Raw genomic sequence first — 20821 nt, 5'->3', positions numbered from 1 at the left:
TTAATTCACCTAGCACGCATGAGCGCGGTGTCTTCAGGATGAGGACGTGGTCAGCAGTGATTCTTTTCTATTTGTTTATTTCAATCTCATCGGACTAAGAGACAGGACAAGGTTCCTTAACCATCAGTGATTCACGAAGCACAGAAGTCAGCTGGGTCAGGCTGAGAGGCCGTTCATCGGCAGGCTGTGGGAGGAGGTAAATGCCTCTTAAGTTCAAGGTTGGGGAGAGAGTAAAGGATAGGAAATCATTTGTGCGCAAATAGTTTAGCAACACCTCCTCGGTGCTAGGCACTGTCCAGGGACAGTGTATAGATAGTCAACTCCGTCTGAGCTATTTTGTTTACCATCTGTTTTCTCCTGCTGGACTGTGAGCTCCGAGGGAGCCGAAGCTGGGTATGGAACCAGTGAGGTGAAGCCCACAGAAGGGATGTTGGGTAAGGATGCTGAGGTGCCCACTTGGACAGGACTTCCTAAGGCAATCATGTGTACGTTGAACCAGGAAAGAAACAGCCATACCAAAGAGTGGGGCAAAGATTGCTCCTGGGGTCGCAGGTTGGATGTGCAAGGTCAGGGCCAAGTTTGGATGTCCGGAGGCTGGACAAAGCCGAGTATGGGCGTGGACCAAGTGGATAAGAAAAAGGCAGCCAGAGAAGACACGAACAGACCTTTTCCCAAAGAAGACACCCAAATGGCCAACAGCACATGAAAAGGTGCTCAACATCGCTCGGCAGCAGGGAAGTCCAAATCGAAACCTCAGTGAGATACCGCCTCACGCCAGTCAGAATGGCTAAAATGAACAAGTCAGGAAATGACAGATGTTGGCGGGGATGCGGAGAAAGGGGAACCCTCCTACACTGTTGGTGGGAATGCAAGCTGGTGCAGCCACTCTGGAAAACTGTATGGAGGTTCCTCAAAAAGTTGAAAATAGAGCTACCATAGGATCCAGCAATTGCACTACTGGGTATTTACCCCAAAGATACAAATGTAGGGATCCAAAGGGGTACGTGCACCCCGATGTTTATAGCAGCAATGTCCACAATAGCCAAACTGTGGAAAGAGCCAAGATGTCCATCGACAGATGAATGGATAAAGAAGATGTGGTATATATATACAATGGAATATTATGCAGCCATCAAAAGGAATGAGATCTTGCCATTTGCAACGACGTGGATGGAACTGGAGGGTATTATGTTGAGTGAAATAAGTCAAACAGAGAAAGACATGTATCATATGACCTCACTGATATGAGGAATTCTTAATCGCAGGAAACAAACTGAGGGTTGCTGGAGTGGGGGGTGGGGTGGGAGGGATGGGGTGACTGGGTGATAGACACTGGGGAGGGTATGTGCTCTGGTAAGCGCTGTGAATTGTGCAAGACTGCTGAATCTCAGATCTGTACCTCTGAAACAAATAATGCAATATATGTTAAGAAAAGAAGAAGAAGAAGAAGAAGGTAGCAGGAGGGGAAGAATGAAGCGGGGGAAATCGGAGGGGTAGACGAACCATGAGAGACGATGGACTCTGAAAAACAAACAGGGTTCTAGAGGGGAGGGGGGTGGGAGGATGGGTTAGCCTGGTGGTGGGTATTGAGGAGGGCACGTTCTGCATGGAGCACTGGGTGTTATGCACAAACAATGAATCATGGAACACTTCATCTAAAATTAATGATGTAATGTATGGTGATTAACACAACAATAAAAAATTAAAAGGCAGCCAGAACATGACAGGTGAAGGGCGGTCAGCACCTTGGAGGTTATTCTTCCAGAGCCTGTGGGGGACCGGCACATGCTTTTCCATGCCATCCGGAAGCACCAATGATGGATTAGGTCCACTCCAGGGTATAAGACAGCCGTCACTGAGAACTTAATTTCTGCCAGGACATAGGCCCATTGCTTTCCATTCACCATCTCTTTTTATTGTCCTAACAAAATAACATAGTCCCATGCTCTCACAGGACAAAGATACGGGGTATGTGGGAGGAGTCGCACATGCATACAGACAAGAACGTCACTTAGGAAATGTTCAAGGTGAGTGTCGAGAGGTCACTAGCTACTGTCGCTCAGACGGGAACAGTATGTCTGTGTGCACCACATTCCGGTTACCATCTTGCAAACCATGCTGGGTATTTTCCAGAGTCAGACAGCTGATGCAAACAGACCGACAATCACTGTTAGTCTTTAGCTCGCTTTCATTTCTGATGATGTTTCTGCACATGGGGCCTGTTTTTTATAGAAAGCCAAGTTACTCTTTTTTTGAAAAGCGATTAGAAATTTGGTCCAACTCAATGGCATTGGCTAAGGAAGGTGCTATGAAAAAGTGGAGGGGGATGAACAGCGGTCCCCCCAAATTTCATGCCCTTCCAGAAGGTCGTAATGTGGCCTTATGTGGAAATAGGGTCTTTGGAGATGCAGTCAGTTAAGATGAGATCATACAGGATTGGGGTGGGCTTACTCCAATATGGCAGAGGCCCTTACAGGAATTGGGAAATTTGGCCACAGAGACACGCAGGGAGAAGGCGGGGTGAAGACAGAGGCAGAGTGGAGGGGAGCCCCTCAAGTCCCAGGTCTTCTTCTGGCTGGGACCAGGTGGAGAGAGCAGAGACTGTTTGGTGGTGGGAAGAACATCAGCGGACTACGAGCAGGGGGTGAAGTCCCCGTTCATGTGGGACCCTGTGGGTTTTCCCAGTGGGGTGAACTTCACAGCGCATCAGGAGCACCCCTTCCTAAAGGACCAAGTGCCCAGCCCAGAAGAGATGGGGCCATGGAATCTCCTCTAGGTGTTTTCAACCATGTGTAGACAGCCATCTTTCCATGGTCCACGTTTTGTTTGCACCTCCAAGGAGAGACCTGTCCGAGATAATTTCTGGAAGACTTTTCCTGCTACATTTTATTTTGATGGTTGAATCCAACTTCACAGATAACTTAATGAAAGTGACCTTTTCTAGACACTGTGGCAAGAGCTACCCTTAGAGGGATGAGTGAGCCTTGATCCTGACCCTCAAGGAAGGCACGGATCTGCAGCCACGGGATAAACCACAGTGCGATCCACGTGGCATGATGGACACACAGAGGAGAGAGCAGAGGCTGAGGATCCCTGAAGGAGGGACTTCAGACCCAGATGTGAAAGTGTTCTTATTTCAAGGGCACCTGGGGGGCTCAGTCGGTTAAACGTCTGCTTTCGGCACAGGTCAGGATCCCAGGTCCTGGGATCGAGTCCCAAATTGGGCTCCCTGCTCAGCGGGGAGTCTGCTTCTCCCTCTCCCTCTGCCACTCCCCTTGCTCATGCTCTCCCCTCCCCAATAAATAAATAAAATCTTTAAAAAAAAAAAAGTGCAGAGCCCCAGGTACCTGGGACAACAGACACTACACAGAAGCCTGAAGGACTAGAGGGCTGGGCTCGGATATAGTCTTCATCCCACGAACCCCAGGGAGCGACTCAGGGACCTCCAGCAGGGCCCCCAGGCTGTACCCCCTGCTTGGGGTGTAGAGCAGACAAGATGTGCTTAGCTGTGCAGAGGCTGCTTTGCTCATAGCTGGATTGCGTCTTCCTGCCTCCCTGGGGCCTCTCTGTGCCAGCCCGCCTCAGCCCCCAACAAGCCCCGAGTCCCCACCACCTCTCTGTTTCGCAGTTCACAGTGGGGAGGGGGCTTTACTGAAGCCCTCTGAAAACAGTAGTCAGCTAGCAAGTTGCTTGAGAATACAACGGAGCCCAAAGCATGGGTCATAAACTGACTGGTTAGAACCCAGACCAGCCCAGACACACTCCCCCATGTGGCCCTTCCCCTGGCAGGTGTAAAAAATGCAGTATTGAGAATGGCCGTCTTCCTCACCTCTCCGCCCTGCACCCCGCCCCCCACCGGGCCCCCAAAGCATTTGAGTTAGAGGCCTCCAGGCTACCGACTGAGCCACCAAAGCCCCGGGTTTTCTGGGCTCGCAGAGCACACGAAATCCTCCATGAGCGGCACGGCCTGCCCACATCGCTCATAAAAGTGATGAAGAGAAGCTCCCCAATGCATTTCTTTTGGTTTGTGTTTTCATGAGAATCGGTATTCCTCAAGAAAGCTTAAGTAGATTTAATGTAGGCACATAATTGCATTTTCTCAACTCATAAGATTTTAGGGACGTGAGACTCTACTGAGAATCGTCAATGCTCTAATAAGATAAGATTTCTATGTGCGATCAAAGTCAATGCAGAGATAATGTACCTAACGGATTTTGAAACTGCACGCAAGCCTGAATGGTACACCCGTTAACTAGGAGTTACGCTAAAGAGAAAGTATGGAGCCGTAATGAAAATACTATGTATCACCCCATGGAGATTGCTCACAAATGGTACGATATGGGGATATGCCCACATCTGAAGCAACAAGGATGAGAGCAGGGTGAACCAGGCGCCGTGTGCATGCACACGCCCATGTGTGTGTGCGTGGGCGCATGTATAGGAAATCGGGAGGAATGTGAGCAGTGAAAAGCTGTTCCACACTGAGAATCATTCTTGTGCTAAGATTCAGACCATGCCACTCAGATCCAATACAGACAGACCTGTCAGATAATTTATCGCCCACTGGAGGAGGCATTTAAGAGGGAGAGGGACATGGATAGAATGTGTGCCAAGATGATTGGACCGGTTTCCCCAGCACACCAGGGCACGTGGCCATCCTGACAGAGGACCCAGCACATGGGAGAAAAGCAGTGATCTGGGGAGTGGGTGTCGACCAAGAGCAGTTGTACCTTCAGAGAGGGGGGCTACTCACCCTCCTCCCCTCTGATTTTGGGCAGTCACTAGAAATGTGAAAGATAACCAGCACAGCAGGAAAAGTTTCCATCTGTATGGGTGATTTCTTTTTTTTTTTTCTTTTTTTTTTTTTTAAGATTTTATTTATTTATTTGAGAGAGAGAGAATGAGAGACAGAGAGCACGAGAAGGAAGAGGGCAGAGGGAGAAGCAGACCCCCCGCTGAGCAGGGAGCCCGATGCGGGACTCGATCCCAGGACTCCAGGATCATGACCTGAGCCGAAGGCAGTCGCTTAACCAACTGAGCCACCCAGGCACCCTGTATGGGTGATTTCTGGCAGCCTCTTACTTTCTGCCTCGGAACTACGGAGGCTACTACTCTACCGAAATACAATGTAAACTTGTCCTTTCGGTTGAGTCTGGAACGCAAGAACAGAAGAGGGGCATACGTGATCTCCGATGGCGCACTCACCTGTGACAGGTAGGAGCCCACCTGTGCGGGTAAGAAGATAAAGGACCAGAGACAAAGGCTGCTCGGCCTCATAGTTTATGTTAACATTCCGAAAATGAGAACAAACACACACATGTCCTCATTGAAAAGACTTACTGGTGCCTGGGTGGTTTGGTCAGTTAAGCTTCTGACTCTTGATTTTAGCTCAGGTCATGATCTCAGGGTCACAAGATCAAGCCCCGAGTTCAGGCATGAACCTGCTTAAGATTCTCTCTTTCCAGGACACCTGGGTGGCTCAGTCAGTTAAGCATCTGCCTTCGGCTCAGGTCACGATCTCAGGGTCCTGGGATCGAGTCCCGCATCGGGCTCCCTGCTCAGCGGGGAGCCTGCTTCTCCCTCAGCCTCTGCTTCTGCCCTGCTTATGCGCTCTTTCTCTCTCTCTCTCTCTCTCTGACAAATAAATAAATAAAATCTTCAAAAAAAAGAAAAAGAGAAAAGAAAAGCTCTCTGCCCTCCTCCTTATTTGCCTGAAAGCAGGACGTAACTCTGTAAGTGCCTTTCTCTCTTCTCCCCCAGGAGAGACAGAAGTGAATCACCAGCAACAGTTCTAGGCCCTTATCAGCAGAGATATGCACCCAGTGACTCTGTATAACAAACCTTACTAACTAGCTCTATGCGACATTAGTCCCTATATATTTGCCAGCCCACATCTGGCTGCTCCTAAAGCTCAAAGCCCTTTTCCTTTGTCCTGTCATGTCTCTAAAAGGTTATGGTTCTTTTGTTAAGATGCAATATAAGCCCAAATTCTCAGCACCCTCTTGAGCTGCTCATCACCGGGTGCTCCCCCGTGCACGTACTCTGCACATGTTAATAAATTTACGTTTGCTTGCCCCTTGAAAAAAATAAAATAAAATACCTCTAACTCTCAGGCTCCAAATGGTTTGGGAGGATATGACTTCTATGCAAAACGCATGCTGGCAGAGCAGGGAAAATGCTTTCAGATGAAAAAACACAAAAAACACAGTTGCCAAATTAATGATGCAGTGGAGAAGGCAAATGGCTGTTTCAATGGAGCCAATGGAATACGCACCATGGGGGGGGGGGGTTCTCACCCCCCTCAGGAGGAAGGGATGGAGAGATGACAGTGGGTGGAAGAGAGGTGAAGGGGCAGTCAGTCCGGACTTGTGACATGGCAGCGTGGGACACACTTGTAGGATATATCTGATATATCAATAGAGAGGGTGAAATTTCAAAGAACAAGAAATAACTGAGAACAAGCAACCTCAGCAGCAATCAAAGAGCTGCCTCCTAGAGCAATGGGAGCCCAGAGGTGGAAATAAAAGGGACAGTGAGAATTTGGAGAAATGAGTTTCCTCCTCTCCACCAACCCCCGAAAAAAGGAATGTAGGGATCTGGGCCTGTTTTATTCATTCAGGTGTAACTGCCACCAAGAAAAGCATGTGACAGGGGCCCCTGGGTGGCTCAGCTGGTGGGGCATCTGACTGCTGATTTCAGCTCCGGTCATGATCTCAGGGTTGTGAGATCGAGCCCCACGTCAGGCTCTGTGCTCAGTGCAGAGTCTGCTTGAGATTCTGTCTCTCTGTGTGTCCCTCCCTCTGCTCTCTTTCTCTCTTTCTTAAATAAATAAATAAAATCTTAAAACAAACAAACAAACATGTGGCATACGGTGGGTGCATAATAAATACTTGTGAGTAAAAGAATCGATGCCTTTCTGGGACTGTAAATTGATGCACATTGATAGGAATAATTTGGCAATATCTACCTTAAAAATGCTAATGCTTGTTGCCCCAAAATGTGTTAAGGAAATGTATGATAATGGAAACAATTAGATAGTGCCATGAATCCAAATGAAGGTATTCCTACAGAATTGCCTGCAATAGGAAAATTGCTTAAACAAATAAATAAACCTGTATGCATCCCCAAAAGAGATTGTTCAAATAAATTATGGTACATCCATGCAACATACTGCTGCACGGCGCGAAAATGGGTGATGTTGGGGCTCCTGGGTGGCTCAGTCTGTTGAGCATCTGACTCCTGATTTCGGCTCAGGTCATGATCTCAGGGTCTTGGGATCGAGCCCCGCATCGGGCTCTGCGCTCAGCAGGAGTCTGCTTGGGATTTTCTCTCTCTCTCTCTCTATCTCTCTCTCTCTCCCTCCCTTTGCCCCTCCCCGACACACTCTTTCCCTCTCTCTCTCTCAAATAAATAAATAAATCTTTAAAAAAAAAAAGAAAATGGGTGACATGGTTGTGCTCAATTTACAAAAACAGATAGACAAATGTGTTATTGAGTAAAAAAGCAAAAAATGAAGAGTTTTGTAGTGGGATACCACTGTCCTAAAAAATAAAAATGCATGTGTTTAAAAGTATTACGTATTGGGGTGGCTCAGACAGTTGAACGTCTGACTCATGCTCGGGTCATGATCTCGGAATCGAGGGATGGGCCCCGGGAGTCTCATCAGGGGTCTGCTTGATAATTTCTCCCTCTTCCCCTGCCCCCATTTGTGAGGGCCTGCTCTCTCTCAAAAATAAATAAATTAATTAATTAAATTAAATTAAATTAAATTAAATTAACCTAAAAACAAAATAAATAAATTAAAATTAAATAAAAATAAATAAATAAAATAATATTACGTATTAACATGGGGAAGGCTGCACACCACTAGGTTTACGGTAGCTAGTGCTGGTAGGATTACCTGTGAAGTTTTTTTATTGTTATTCTGGCTAGCCTGCATTTTCTATTACTTTTTTCAAGAAACACGCTTTATAATAGGCTAGTTACTGCTCCTTCCCACTTGAGGAGTGTGGCAGAAAATGGGAACATTTGGCCAGAACGCATTAGTGACACTGTCCTTTCGGTCCGTTCCTTTAAAACACTTTGGAGAAGAAGATGAGGGCAGGAAAAGAAAATATCTAGCTAGAAGCAAAAGGAGCCCACTTGCAGAGGGAATACTTAGGACCTGTACACATTTCTCCAAATAGAGAAATTGCAGGATTCTCTCCGTGAGTTAAACCCAGACTCTACGGAGCATAAGGACACACAGAGGAAAGAGTACAATTAACCAAAGGACCCAGAAACAAACCAGACAGTTTATAATCGATGTTGCCTTCTCTGCCTCTATTTGTTTAAACCTAATTCCAAATTACACACCGTCGTAAAAGTGACAAATATTAGCAAGCACGAAGAGTCTAGCTAATTAAGCTCGTTATTTTAGTAAAGATAAGTATTTGACAAAGGTAGAGCTCATTGTGTCCTCCACACCATGAGCCGCCTGTGCCGGTCCGCGCTCAGGGCAATGATGCCCCCCGCCTGGGGCAGAGCTCAGGGGAGATGCTCGCCTCAGTCTTGGCGGGGGAACCAGCTCAGGTCCTTTGGTCAGGCCCCTGGTAGTAAAACTAAACCCCTGAGAACATCCTTTGCAAATTCATCTGGCTGGAAAACTCTGAATTTACTGGACCTCCTCTAGCCTGGGGGTGCGCATGGGCTCATTCCCACCCCCGAGAGAAAAGCCAGACACGTCTCTGCAGAGAGGGGCGTGCAGCTCCTGGTGGCTGTCCCAGAGCAAGCCTGGAAGGTTCTGTGAAACACAATAATCCCTCTTATCCGCGGTTTTGGGTGTGGATCGCCCGCGGGCTGGGAGCAGCTACTCCTCCAGACAGACCTTCAGGCCACTCACCTGATCTCATCACATCAGCGCAAGAACTAGGGCAGGCACAGGACCGCAAGCTACTCAGAGAGCCCACATGCGTGTAACTGTAGAGAGTCTGTTGTTACAAGTCTTCTGCTATCTCTCTTGTTAGTCTCTGGCTGTGCCTGATTTAGGAGTTAAACTCGATCGTAGGCATGTAGGCATGAGTAGGAAAAACACGGTATATACAGGGTTTGCTACAGTCCATGAGCTTACCCTCTCGAGCCAGTGCTCCAAAATCATGAAACCTCATGTATAGTCGAGATTCTTAAAAGTATCAAAGCTGCTGGGGCGCCCGGGGGGCTCGGTCGGTGAAGCGTGTGCCTTCGGCTCAGGTCGTGATCCCGGGGTCCTGGGATCGAGTCCCGCATCCACATCCAGCTCCCTGCTCGGTGGGGAACCTGCTTCTCCCTCTGCCCCTCCCCCCGCTCCTGTGTGCTCTCTCTCACTCCCAAATAAATAAATAAAGTATTTTTTTTTTAAAAAGGATCAAAGCTACTGCTATTCATAACCCTGACATAACTGGGAAGTAAAAGAGGAGGGAAAAAAGGTTCTTACCTGAAAAAGTAAGCTTCGGCCCTGTCGTAATGGCCCGGTGTTAGTTTGAGGGGAGGGTAGTCAGTGGCCAGAGGCCTCACCATGAACAAGGCCATGGCCAAGGCCACGAAGAGGACGGGCAGCAGCAGGTTGGAGAGGGTGACTTTCCAGGCCCGGCACGTGTGCCAGAGCCTCTTGACCAGGAGGGCCGTGGCCTGAGCCAGAGGCCGCGGGCTGCCCCCTGCGGGCGGGGTCTCTGCCGGGGGGCCACCTGCAGAGACAGGAACATGCAGCCAACCTGAGGCCGGGACACACACACACACACACACACACACAGCCCGGGTTCTGGGGGTCCCTCCAGGTGCTTACAGACGGCCCTGGCAGCTCGTGGTGCAGGAGCACCCCGCTTCTGACTCCCACACTGAGCGGGACACTGGAAATTAATATGCACGGGACATCTTGTGACCTGACGGGGCAAGGACGGAGTTCTCCTGTGGATCCCTCTCTGATCCTGCTTCTGAAGGGAGCCTTGAGCTTGTTTTGTTGGTGAAAATGCAGCATGCTCCCGAGTGTGGATTCCAAACCCAAGAGCTGTGGGATCTCTGTCTCCCCAGGCGCACGCCGGAGGAGGTGGAAGGGTGCAAACGGGGCCAGCCCCCTTTGCTGCCTCCCTTCTCCTGCTATACCTCTCTGTTCTCACAGCCGGGTCCTTCCTAAAGATGCCCCAGGTCACGTCCAGCTCAGGGTCAGGAGGCATCATCCCCCAGCCCCGGGGCCTATTCCCCCTGCCCAGTGGGGGCGTCCCTGGTGAAGAGGAGGCCAGCATGGCCTCCTGGGGCACGTCTCCAGCTCCAAGTGAGCCCCCTTGGCCCTCCAGGCTTCAGCCACCTGGCCCTCCCCTCCTTCCACGGCCAACCCTGAGACCAGACCTCAGCGAGCAGTGCCCAGAAGGGGAGGCTGGACAGCAGGCCATGAGCGCATGTCGGGCATGTCCTGCTCCCCTTGCCGGGTCTCTCTGTGAGGGGCCACCTGGGGACCACATGGAAGCAGCTGCAATAAACCTGTCCCAGGGCAGGCCAAGCAGCGGGTGCAGGCAGCTCTCACGTCCAGTGTGGGGATGACAAAACCGGAGGAAAACGAGAGGCAAACCCAAGGTCTGAAGCCCTGATCCGTGTCCAAAGGAGGGACGCAGCCATGCCCACGCTCGTCCTTGCAATCCCTTGCAAAGGATTCCAGAAAACCCAGCATGAAGTATTTGTACGAGAAAGGTGGCCTTCTAAGAGGCCGGGTATGCTAAATTGATTGCACTGCTGACAAATACCAAATGGAAATACAGTTAATAAAGCACAGCGAATACATTTAAAATCCCCCAAAGAAATCATTTTGAAAGAAACGACCATTTTGAAAGATAAATTATTTATAAGAGCAGTGAGCACAGAGCCAGAGAGGAGCAGCTGGGGATAAAAATGCATTTGTGGACTAACTCCTTCTTTTGTCACATACGTATGGAGTGAGTCAGTGTCTTGCGGCAGGTACTGGGCTATTCCGGCTTTGTCCTCAAAGAAGACATCACATAGGGGCTGAGAGAAAAATGTAAAGAAATGCCCCAACACAGTGTAATCCAGTGTTGCGATCTGTGTGGGCAGAGCCGAAAGGGTTGGTACCAAGGAAGCTTAGGGACAGTGAGTCCCGGGGGATGTGTGGGGGATCTGTACCAGAAGTCAGTTCAGTCTCCCTCCTGAGTAGAGTAAGGCCCAGGTCCTCCCTCCTCCATCCTCCCTGTGAGTCTCCTTTTTTTTTTTTTTTAAAGATTTTATTTATTTGTTTGATAAAGAGACAGAGAGACAGAGGGAGAGAGGGAGAAGAAGGCTCCCCGCTGAGCAGGGAGCACGACGTGGGGCTCAATCCCAGGACCCTGAGATCATGACCTGAGCTGAAGGCAGACGCTTAACCAACTGAGCCACCCGGGCGCCCCTTTACCTTCACAGAGAACCCATCACTTCTGATGCTTCTGGTCACCAAACGTGGGGCTTTTCCCCACACATCAAGCGATTCTCCATGACACCAGCTGGGTGTCCTACAATCCAACTCGCTTTGGACACCATCTCCCTGGAGAGTGTGGGACCCTCACAGGTAAGGGCTCAGTCACACAGGACTACCCCTCCCCCACCTGAGACGCCAACCACAAGCCCAGCTTGTCACCTGTGCTTCCGAGTAACTGACTGTAGATCAGAGTCTCCCATGACCCGTGCCTCGGGTTTGACTAATGTGCCAGAGTGGTTCACAGAACTCAGAGAAACAGGTTCTTATGTTTGTCAGCTTACGAAGGAATAGGATAGAAGACACAGATGAACAGCCAGATGGAGGTGATGTCCGCGAGGTATGCGGGAAGGGATGCAAGGGCATCTAGCACATTCCCAGCACCTCCTGGGACCTCCCTGGAAGCCCCTTTTATTGGGATTTTATGGAAGTTTCATCACGCAGACATGATCCACCCTGAACTCCATGTCCAGCTCCTCTCCCCTCCCTGGACAATAAGGACGGGGCTGAAAATGTCAGGCTTCTAATTGGCGTGGTCCTCTGGTGAGCAGCCCCCATCCAGGCGCTATCCAGGGCCCCCCCCAGCATCACCTCATTGGAACAGATGATGCTCCTAATCCTTTCTCTAGCAGAGAAGCATGCCTCCCTCTGTTTAGGGTCAAGAGGAATTGAAAGATCACTGGTAGGTGTGATGGCTTATGACCCCACTAAGCCATGGGTCATCATCTACCAAAAGCCACACCCCACGACGTCGCCTATAAGAAACATCTTCAAACATCCCCATCTAGCTGCCCACACTCAGCTGCCTGCCGGATCTTGCACCTGCTCAAACATGTCTGCACCACGCAGTGCCTACAGACACCTCTTTACACCAGGGAAGGTTTCGTCTATGCAGCCAGGTGCATAGAAAACAGAAGCAGAACATGGCTTTCTGGGTGTTGGAATCTACCTCCTAAATTTGCCTGCCAATGGAGGGGCACACTCAGAGAATGGCCATTTATTTGCCCACTGGCTTTGCTCAGAGAGGACCAGTCACGACAATCACCAGGGGATGGCGAAGGTTCCATCTTTCAGTCTACATAGACCTGGACCGGAATCCAGACTCAGCCACCAACATGTCGTGCAACTTCTGGAAAATTTCCAACCTCTCTGAACATCAGTTCCCTCAGCTGTAAGATAGAGACTTATATTTTCCCTCTAGGTAATGAGGACTCTTATTACCACCCTTGTGAAACTACCAGAACAGGTATAAAGTTGACCTCCAGCCATTGTAAATGCTCATCAGACAGGTTCAATAAGTCTGTGGGGAAAGACGTTTCTCATTATTAAGAAAAATAAATTCTCCCCACCTTCCCATATGTTCACTGAACATAAATGAGAAAAATAAAGGACTGAGATAGTTTACGGTCATGAAGGAACCACCAATCAAATATTTATGGCTAAACCCATAAAAGTATTCATATGAATAATTTAACAGACAAAATTAAAATGCCAGACCAAATTGTTACGAATTGTCTTATTTGACTTATGAGTGTAATTCTATTTAAAGAATCCAGTGACATCCATAATTAGGCATTCCCATTTACCCCAACCATCAAATTACTTAGGAAAAATGTCCAAAGATTTAATTCTTTTTTTTCTTTCTTTTCTTTTCTTTTCTTTCTTTCTTTCTTTTCTTTCTTTTTTCTTTTTTTTTTTAAAGATTTTATTTATTTATTTGAGAGAGAGAGAGAATGAGAGAGAGCACATGAGAGGGGGGAGGGTCAGAGGGAGAAGCAGACTCCCTGCTGAGCAGGGAGCCCGATGCGGGACTCGATCCAGGGACTCCAGGATCATGACCTGAGCCGAAGGCAGTCGCTTAACCAACTGAGCCACCCAGGCGCCCTTTCTTTTCTTTCTTTTTTTTATTTATTTCTTTCTTTTTTTTGTCTAGTGGCTTCAATTATTTAAACATTAATACCTTGTGGGGCATACCTTAAAATATCAAGGACTTAGCATGCACCCCAGAATATGATCTTCGCATTACTGGATTCCTCTAAATGTTCTTGACGCTTTTAAAACAAAGTATCACAAATGTAATGACTTCAAGTCAATTTTTAAAAAATGAATACCCCAAACAGAAAGTGTGCAAATAGCATGCATGAATATGTAGTTCATTAAAAAAAATCTAAGGGAGAGCCCATATATATATTAGAAAATAGGGCAACAATGAAATTTTCAGATCATCAATATGGTAAAGATTAAAAATCACATTAAGGTGGCTCCTGGGTGGCTCAGTCGTTAAGCATCTGCCTTCAGCTCAGGTCATAATCCCAGGGTCCTGGGATCGAGCCCCGCATCGGGCTCCCTGCTCCGCAGGAAGCCTGCTTCTCCCTCTCCCACTCCCCCTGCTTGTGTTTCCTCTCTCGCTGTATCTCTCTCTGTCAAATAAATATACAAAATCTTCAAAAAAATGAATAAATAATAAAATAAAATAAAAATCACATTAATACCTAATATTATTGCATGTTTAAAGAAATGGGCTTTCTTATTCTATGCTAGCAGAACAGATGAGCATGGTCTTTCTGTGGGAAACAAATACGAACCATCTTTGATCAGTGACTCCCAATCCAACAGTTATATTATTAAAAAAAAAAAAATGGGGCGCCCGGGTGGCTCAGTTGGTCAAGCATCTGAATGTTGGCTTCAGCTCAGGTTGTGACCTCAGGGTCCTGGGATCGAACCCTGAGTCAGGCTCCTCACTAAGTGTGGAGTCCACTTGAGATTCTCTCTCCCTCTGCCCCACCCCCCACTCACGTGCACACGTGCACGTGCTCTCTCTCTCTCTCTCAAATAATAAATCTTTAAAAAATATAAAAAATGGAAATTCATTAAATATATCAAATAAGGCGGTTTATTACATCTTACATAATATAGTAGACTATTGTATACAGTAGATAATTGTTGGAAACAAATGGGGACTGATTGAGCAGTTTACAACACAACTCTATGTACGGTGGATGGTGCGCAGTATTACTGTACTTCAGGGACTAGTACGGATGAGGGCTCGCTGATGGGGACGATGTTTATTACACAGAGTTGGTGAATAAAGCAATGTAAGATAAGCTTATATCATGTTTTGAAAAAAATGTCTCTACACAAACATGACTCAATAAAATGGGGAGGGGGGTGGATGGAGGAGTAGGACCCAAAATACCAACAGCATGTATTAGCCAAAAAACGAGGTAGGATTAAAGCATTAAATATGTAATTATAGGAAAATATTCATAATACGCCAAATGAAAAAGTGTTACAAAATAACACATAGAATTAATAGAACTTACTAAATATACTAATATTAAGCTGTAAAAGTTAGTGTAAATGTACTTCCAGTGAAAAGTTCTTTTTTTAAAAAAAAGATTTATTTATTTATTTGAGAATGCACGTGCATTTGTGCAAGTGGGGAGAGATGGAGAGGGAGAGAATCTCAAGTAGGCTTCACACCCAGCACAGAGCCCCATGAGGGACTCAATCCCACAACCCTGAGATCATGACCTGAGCAGAAACCGGGAGTCAGACACTTAACGGATTGAGCCACCCAGGCACCCCATAGTGGAAAGTTCTTTTATGAAATGCTTTCTTTCGATACTCTATATACTATTTGACAAAGTGTGTTTTTCTTAGTTCAAAAAGTTAAAGTGGTATATGCATTTCAACCTTCTTAAAAATGTACAATTTAGGGCGCCTGGGTGGCTCAGTTGGTTAAGCGACTGCCTTCGGCTCAGGTCATGATCCTGGAGTCCTGGGATCGAGTCCCACATCGGGCTCCCTGCTCAGCAGGGAGTCTGCTTCTCCCTCTGACCCTCCCCCCTCTCATGCTCTCTCTATCTCATTCTCTCTCTCAAATAAATAAATAAAATCTTTTAAAAAAAATGTACAATTTATATTTCTTTCTGTGCTGAGAACATGGCTACTTTAATTTTCTTCACCACTTTCTGGGTTTTTTCAACAATAAATATTTATGCATTTTGTAGTCAGTAATTGTTTTGCAAAGACTGTATCCATATTCAGGAAATGAAGCACAGTTTTATGAAATAGAAACTGTATCACTTTCTGGGGCGCCTGGGTGGCTCAGTCAGTAAGCGGTTAAGCATCTGCCTTTGGCTCAGGTCATGATCTCAGGGTCCTGGGATCGAGCCCCGTGTCGGGCTCCCTGCTCAGCAGGAAGCCTGCTTCTCCCTCTCCCTCTGCCCCTTCCCCTGCTCGTGTTCTCTCTCTCTCTCAAATAAATAAATAAAATCTTCAAAAAGAAACTATCATTTTCTGCTTACTGAGTTACAGAATTTTAGAGATGAAACTTAAAAAATCATATAATTGAAAAAAATAGTAAAAATATAATTGAAACCTTTCACTTATTTATAAATACACCCAGTTCAGGAGAGTTTCTGAACTAAGTTAAATTTGGAGACTAAAACACAGTGAGTATTTACTATGTGTAAAGTCTATCCTGCGTCCTTCGGTTATCTCTGTGAATAGCATTCTCGAAGACTCTTAATCTCATATAAGAGTCAAACATGTCACAAAATGTGTCAATTCAACCTGGCATAACGTGTACAACGGTGTGTGGAAAGCATCTCCAAGGAGGCTTCCGATGCCAGGAATTCCCAAAGTAAACATGTGTTTGCGGACAGGTTGGGAGGGTAACCAGTGTGGGGGGTTGTTCTGAGAATAGAAAGAATCTTAACGCATGTAGATTCTGAGACAGAAATATGGTAAGCTGGTTAAGGACAGGGTATTACAGATATTTTCTATGACACCCCAGTCATGATCTGGGATTTCCAAATCACTAGCAGACAGAAAAGGGCTGAAATCATTTCATCTCTTCTCACCAACCCAGCGAGATAGAATCGGGTGAGCTGTCTGGAAAGTGTCACAGTACGCTTCCTCGGGAATAGGTGTTAATTATAGGCATATGACACATTGTGGGTTCAGTTCCAGACCCCCACAATACAGTGAATATCGAAATAAAGTGAGTCAAATAATTTTTTTCATTTTCCAGTGCATATAAAGATATATTTACGCTATTAAGTACGTGGTAGTATTAGGCCTAAAAAAACATACTTCCCTTAATTTAGAAGTACATTATTGCTGAAAAAATGCTAACCATCCTCTGAGCTTTCAGACCATCATAATATTTTTGTTGGTGGAGGATTATGCCTCGATGTTGGTGGGTGCTGGCCGATCAGGGTGGTGGTAGCTGAAGGTGAGGGTGGCCATGGCATTTCTTAAAATAAGACAACAATGAACTTTGCTCCATTGATTGACTCTTCCTCTTGCGGATGCTTTCCCGGTAGCACGAAATGCTGTCGGATAGCATTTTACCCACAGAACTTCTTTCCAAATTCAAGTCTGTTATCTCAAACCCCCCTACTGCTTTATCAACTAAGTGCATGAGAGATCCTAAATCCTTTGTTGACATTTCAAAGTCTTCACAGCGTCTTCACCAGGAGTGGATTCCGTCTCAAGAAACACTTTCTTTGCTCATCCCTAAAAACGAAGTCCTAATCCGTTCAAGTTTGATCATGAGATGCAGCAAATCAGCCCCATCTTCCAGCTCCACTTCTGATTCTAGGTCTCTTGCTGTTTCCACCACACCTGCTGTGACCTTCCCCACTGACGTCCTGAACCCCTCAAAGTCACTGGTGAGGGCTGGAGTCAACTTCTGCCAAACTCTTGCTCGTGTTGGTATTTCGACATCTTCCCATGAGTCACAAATGTTCCTAATGGTATGTAGAGTGGTGAATCCTTTCCAGAAGGTTTTCAATTGCTTTGCAGAGATCCATCAGAGGAATCACTCTCTATGACAAGTACAGCTTTATGAACTGTATTCCTAAATGCATTAAACGTGAATGTCAAAATTACTCCCTATTTCATGTGCTGCAGAATGGATGTGGCATTAGCAGGCATGAAAATGGCATTAATCTTACTGAATATCTCCATCAGAGTTCTCAGGCAACCAGGAGCATTGTCTATGAGCAGTCAGTCATGTTTTGAAAGGAGTAGTTTCTTTCTGAGCAATAGGTCTCAACAGTGGGCTTAAAAGATCCAGGAAACCATGTTGTAAACACATGCGCCATCATCCAGGCTTTGTGGTTTTATTTCTAGAGCATAGGCAGAGTAGATTTAACAAAACTCTTAAGGGCCCTGGGATTTTCAGAATGGTCAATGAGCATTAGCTTCAACTTCAAGTCACCAGCTGTATTAGCTCCTAACAGCAGTCAGCCAGACATTGACTTCTCCTCTCCAGCTATGAAAATCCTAGGTGGCATCTGCTTCCAATAGAAGGCTGTTCCATCTACACTGAAAGTCTGTTGTTGAGCGGAGCCACCTTCGTGAATTCCCTCAGCCGGATCTTCTGGATGACTTGCTGCAGCTTCTCCATCAGCACCTGCTACTCCCCCGTGAGATGCTTCTTTCCTTAAACCTTATGAACCCACCTCTGTGAGCTCCCAGCTTTTCCTCCGCAGCCTCCTCACCTCCCTCAGCCTTCACAGAACTGAAGAATCAGGGCCTTGCTTTGGATTGGGCTTTAGCTTAAGGGAATGTAGTGGCTGCTTTGATCTTCTATCCAGACGTCTAAAACTTTCTCCATGTCAACAAGAAGGCTGTTGTGCTTTCTTATCATTTGTGTGTTCACTGGAATAGCACTCTGTATTTCCTTCAAGAACTTCTTTGCATCTACAACTTGGTTCATTGGTGCAAGAGGTTTAGCCTTCGGACTATCTTGGCTTTCAACACGCCTTTCTCACTAAGCTTAATCATTTCTCGCTTCTGATTTAAAGCGAGATATATGTGACTCTTTCTGTCACTTAAACACTTAGAGGCCCTTGTAAGGAATATTAAGTGACCTGATTTCAATCTTGCTGTGTCTTGCAGATTTGGGAGGCCGAGGAGAGGGAGAGGGATGGGGGACAGGCTGTCCAGTGGAACATTTGCCAATTAAGTTCAGCCTCATAAAAGGGCACAATTCATGGTGCCCCAAGACAATTATAATAGTCACATCCAAGATCACTGATCACAGATCACCCTAACAAAATAATAATAAGGAAAAGGTTTGACATATTGAAATACTCCAAGAATCACCAAAATGTGACACAGAGACCTGAAGTGAGCAAATGTTCTTGGAAAAATGGTGCCCAGAGATGTGCATAATGCAAACCTTCCATTTGTTTAAAAACTAAAAGGCAGAGTTTGCAGACTGCAATAAAGTGAAGCATGCCTGTGAGTGGATAGAGCCCTCCGGATGGGTATTAACCCTAAAAATGTCTCTGGGGGATGGGTATTAACCCTAAAAATGTCTCACCACCAAGTACCAGAGCCCGGGGGTCCTAGCCCTGCCTCCCATCAAGACGCCTCACACCTCAGACAGGCCATGGTCTCTTGGTTTTTCATCTATAAAACAAAGGCTTTGACAGGGTCATCCTCAGTCCTCGTCCTGGTGAAAACGTGTGTTCTGTGACATTTATATGAATCATGACTGAATCTATCTCATTCATCCCATTTGTGGAAGAAAACCAGAAAAAACAGGGGCGTCTGGGTGGCTCAGTTGGTTAAGCAACTGCCTTCGGCTCAGGTCATGATCCTGGAGTCCCTGGATCGAGTCCCGCATCGGGCTCCCTGCTCGGCAGGGAGTCTGCTTCTCCCTCTGACCCTCCCCCCTCTCATGTGCCCTCTCTCATTCTCTCTCTCTCAAATAAATAAATAAAATCTTTAAAAAAAAAAGAAAGAAATATTAAACATGGTGACACAAAAACATATACAAATTTTAAAACCGAGCTAGGTTCCTGCAATCTTGGTTAATTTTTTTTTTTTTTTTTTTTTGAGTAAGCTCCACACCCAGCACGGAGCCCGACACGGGGCTCGAACTCACAACCTGAGAGCCAGAACTAAGCGGGATAGGATTTCCCTTTGGAACAGGGCTGTGTGTCCCACCTAGCCACATCTTTGGAGCACATTAAAGGTTGCCAAAACTCCCCCAATGTGATTCCACGTGCCCTGAGAAGACAGTGTGAACCCTCAGGGAAGCAGAGGGGCGGCTCCGGCTTTGCCCCCAGCTACTTACATTCCAGCGGCAGGTCACCGAAATGCTGAGTTTGGGTTTTTTTTCTTTACAAGGCACCAAAAGCAGGTCCTCCTGAAGGCCCTAAATGGCCCCATGGCTGGGTTTTCAAACCTGAAAAGGAAAACTCCCTCCGAAGTTCTACTGGACGGTGGGGAAATGGAAGGAGGGCTAGTTTCTCCTGCGCTCAGTGGGCATCCCGGCCCCGGCCCTGTTCTCCGGCTCCATTCCCAGCAAGGAAGTTTTATTATGTGCACACGGAGGCCCAGTAATAAAACTGTGGCCTGAGGACGGGACCAAGGCAGGCAGTTTTGATCTATTTTAGACAAGGAGACAACAGATACGTGAGGAATCACCAGGGTAAAGCAAGCAAGCGTTTGGGAGCTTTGAGGAGTTCTGAGCAGAATCCAAGCTGAGGTGCTAGATTAGGAAAAAATAGCAAGGTTTGTTTCTACGGGTTTCTCAGCTTTGAAGTCCCAGTGTCCAGTGACGAGGATGTCCCCCCACCTCCCCTTTCGTGGGTATTTACTTCCTGCTTTCCAAGGAGGACAAGAGGGTCTGCGTCCGTGTGGCACAGCCTGTCCCCTAAGTAACTGCTATTTAAAACATTCAATATGTCGGGGCGCCTGGGTGGCTCAGTCGTTAAGCGTCTGCCTTCGGCTCAGGTCATGATCCCGGGGCCCTGGGATCGAGCCCCGCGTCGGGCTCCCTGCTCTGCGGGAAGCCTGCTTCTCCCTCTCCCACTCCCCCTGCTTGTGTTCCCTCTCTCGCTGTCTCTCTCTGTCAAATAAATAAATAAATGAAAATCTTAAAAAAAAAGTATAAATAAATAAAAACTTTAAAAAATAAAAAAGAACTGTTAATAAAAAAAAAAAAAAGAGTATTCCAGGGAAATCTTCACTTAAAGACACATTTAGAGACTGGATAATGAGTAAATAAAAAATGTCCTTCCTGGGGCGCCTGGGTGGCTCAGTTGGTAAAGCGGCTGCCTTCGGCTCAGGTCATGATCCCAGGGTCCCGGGATCGAGCCCCGCATCGGGCTCCCTGCTCCGCGGGAAGGCTGCTTCTCCCTCTGCCCTTCCCCCTGCTTGTGCTCTCACTTGTGTGCTAGCTCTCTCAAAATAAATTTTAAAAATATATTTTTTTTAATTAAGGGCGCCTGGGTGGCTCAGTCGTTAAGCGTCTGCCTTCGGCTCAGGTCATGATCCCGGGGCCCTGGGATCGAGCCCCACGTCGGGCTCCCTGCTCGGCGG

The 20821-nt window shown here is 47.0% G+C and overlaps 1 protein-coding gene across 1 annotated transcript in view; it reads right to left on the bottom strand.

Annotated features, from left to right (window-relative positions):
• ABCA13 (ATP binding cassette subfamily A member 13) overlaps window positions 1–20821 on the bottom strand; it is a 386205-nt gene that overhangs the window by 156170 nt on the left and 209214 nt on the right. The window contains exon 43 of the mRNA XM_044920208.1: window positions 9452–9701. Within this exon, the coding sequence (XP_044776143.1) occupies window positions 9452–9701 (250 nt within the window). The remainder of the gene's footprint in view (window positions 1–9451; window positions 9702–20821) is intronic.

The sequence above is a fragment of the Neomonachus schauinslandi genome, chromosome 12 (genome assembly GCF_002201575.2).
Source record: "Neomonachus schauinslandi chromosome 12, ASM220157v2, whole genome shotgun sequence".
Taxonomy (NCBI): Eukaryota; Metazoa; Chordata; class Mammalia; order Carnivora; family Phocidae; genus Neomonachus; species Neomonachus schauinslandi.
The sequence above is the reverse complement of the archived record's forward strand: the minus strand, read 5'-3'. Positions and strand labels throughout refer to the sequence as shown.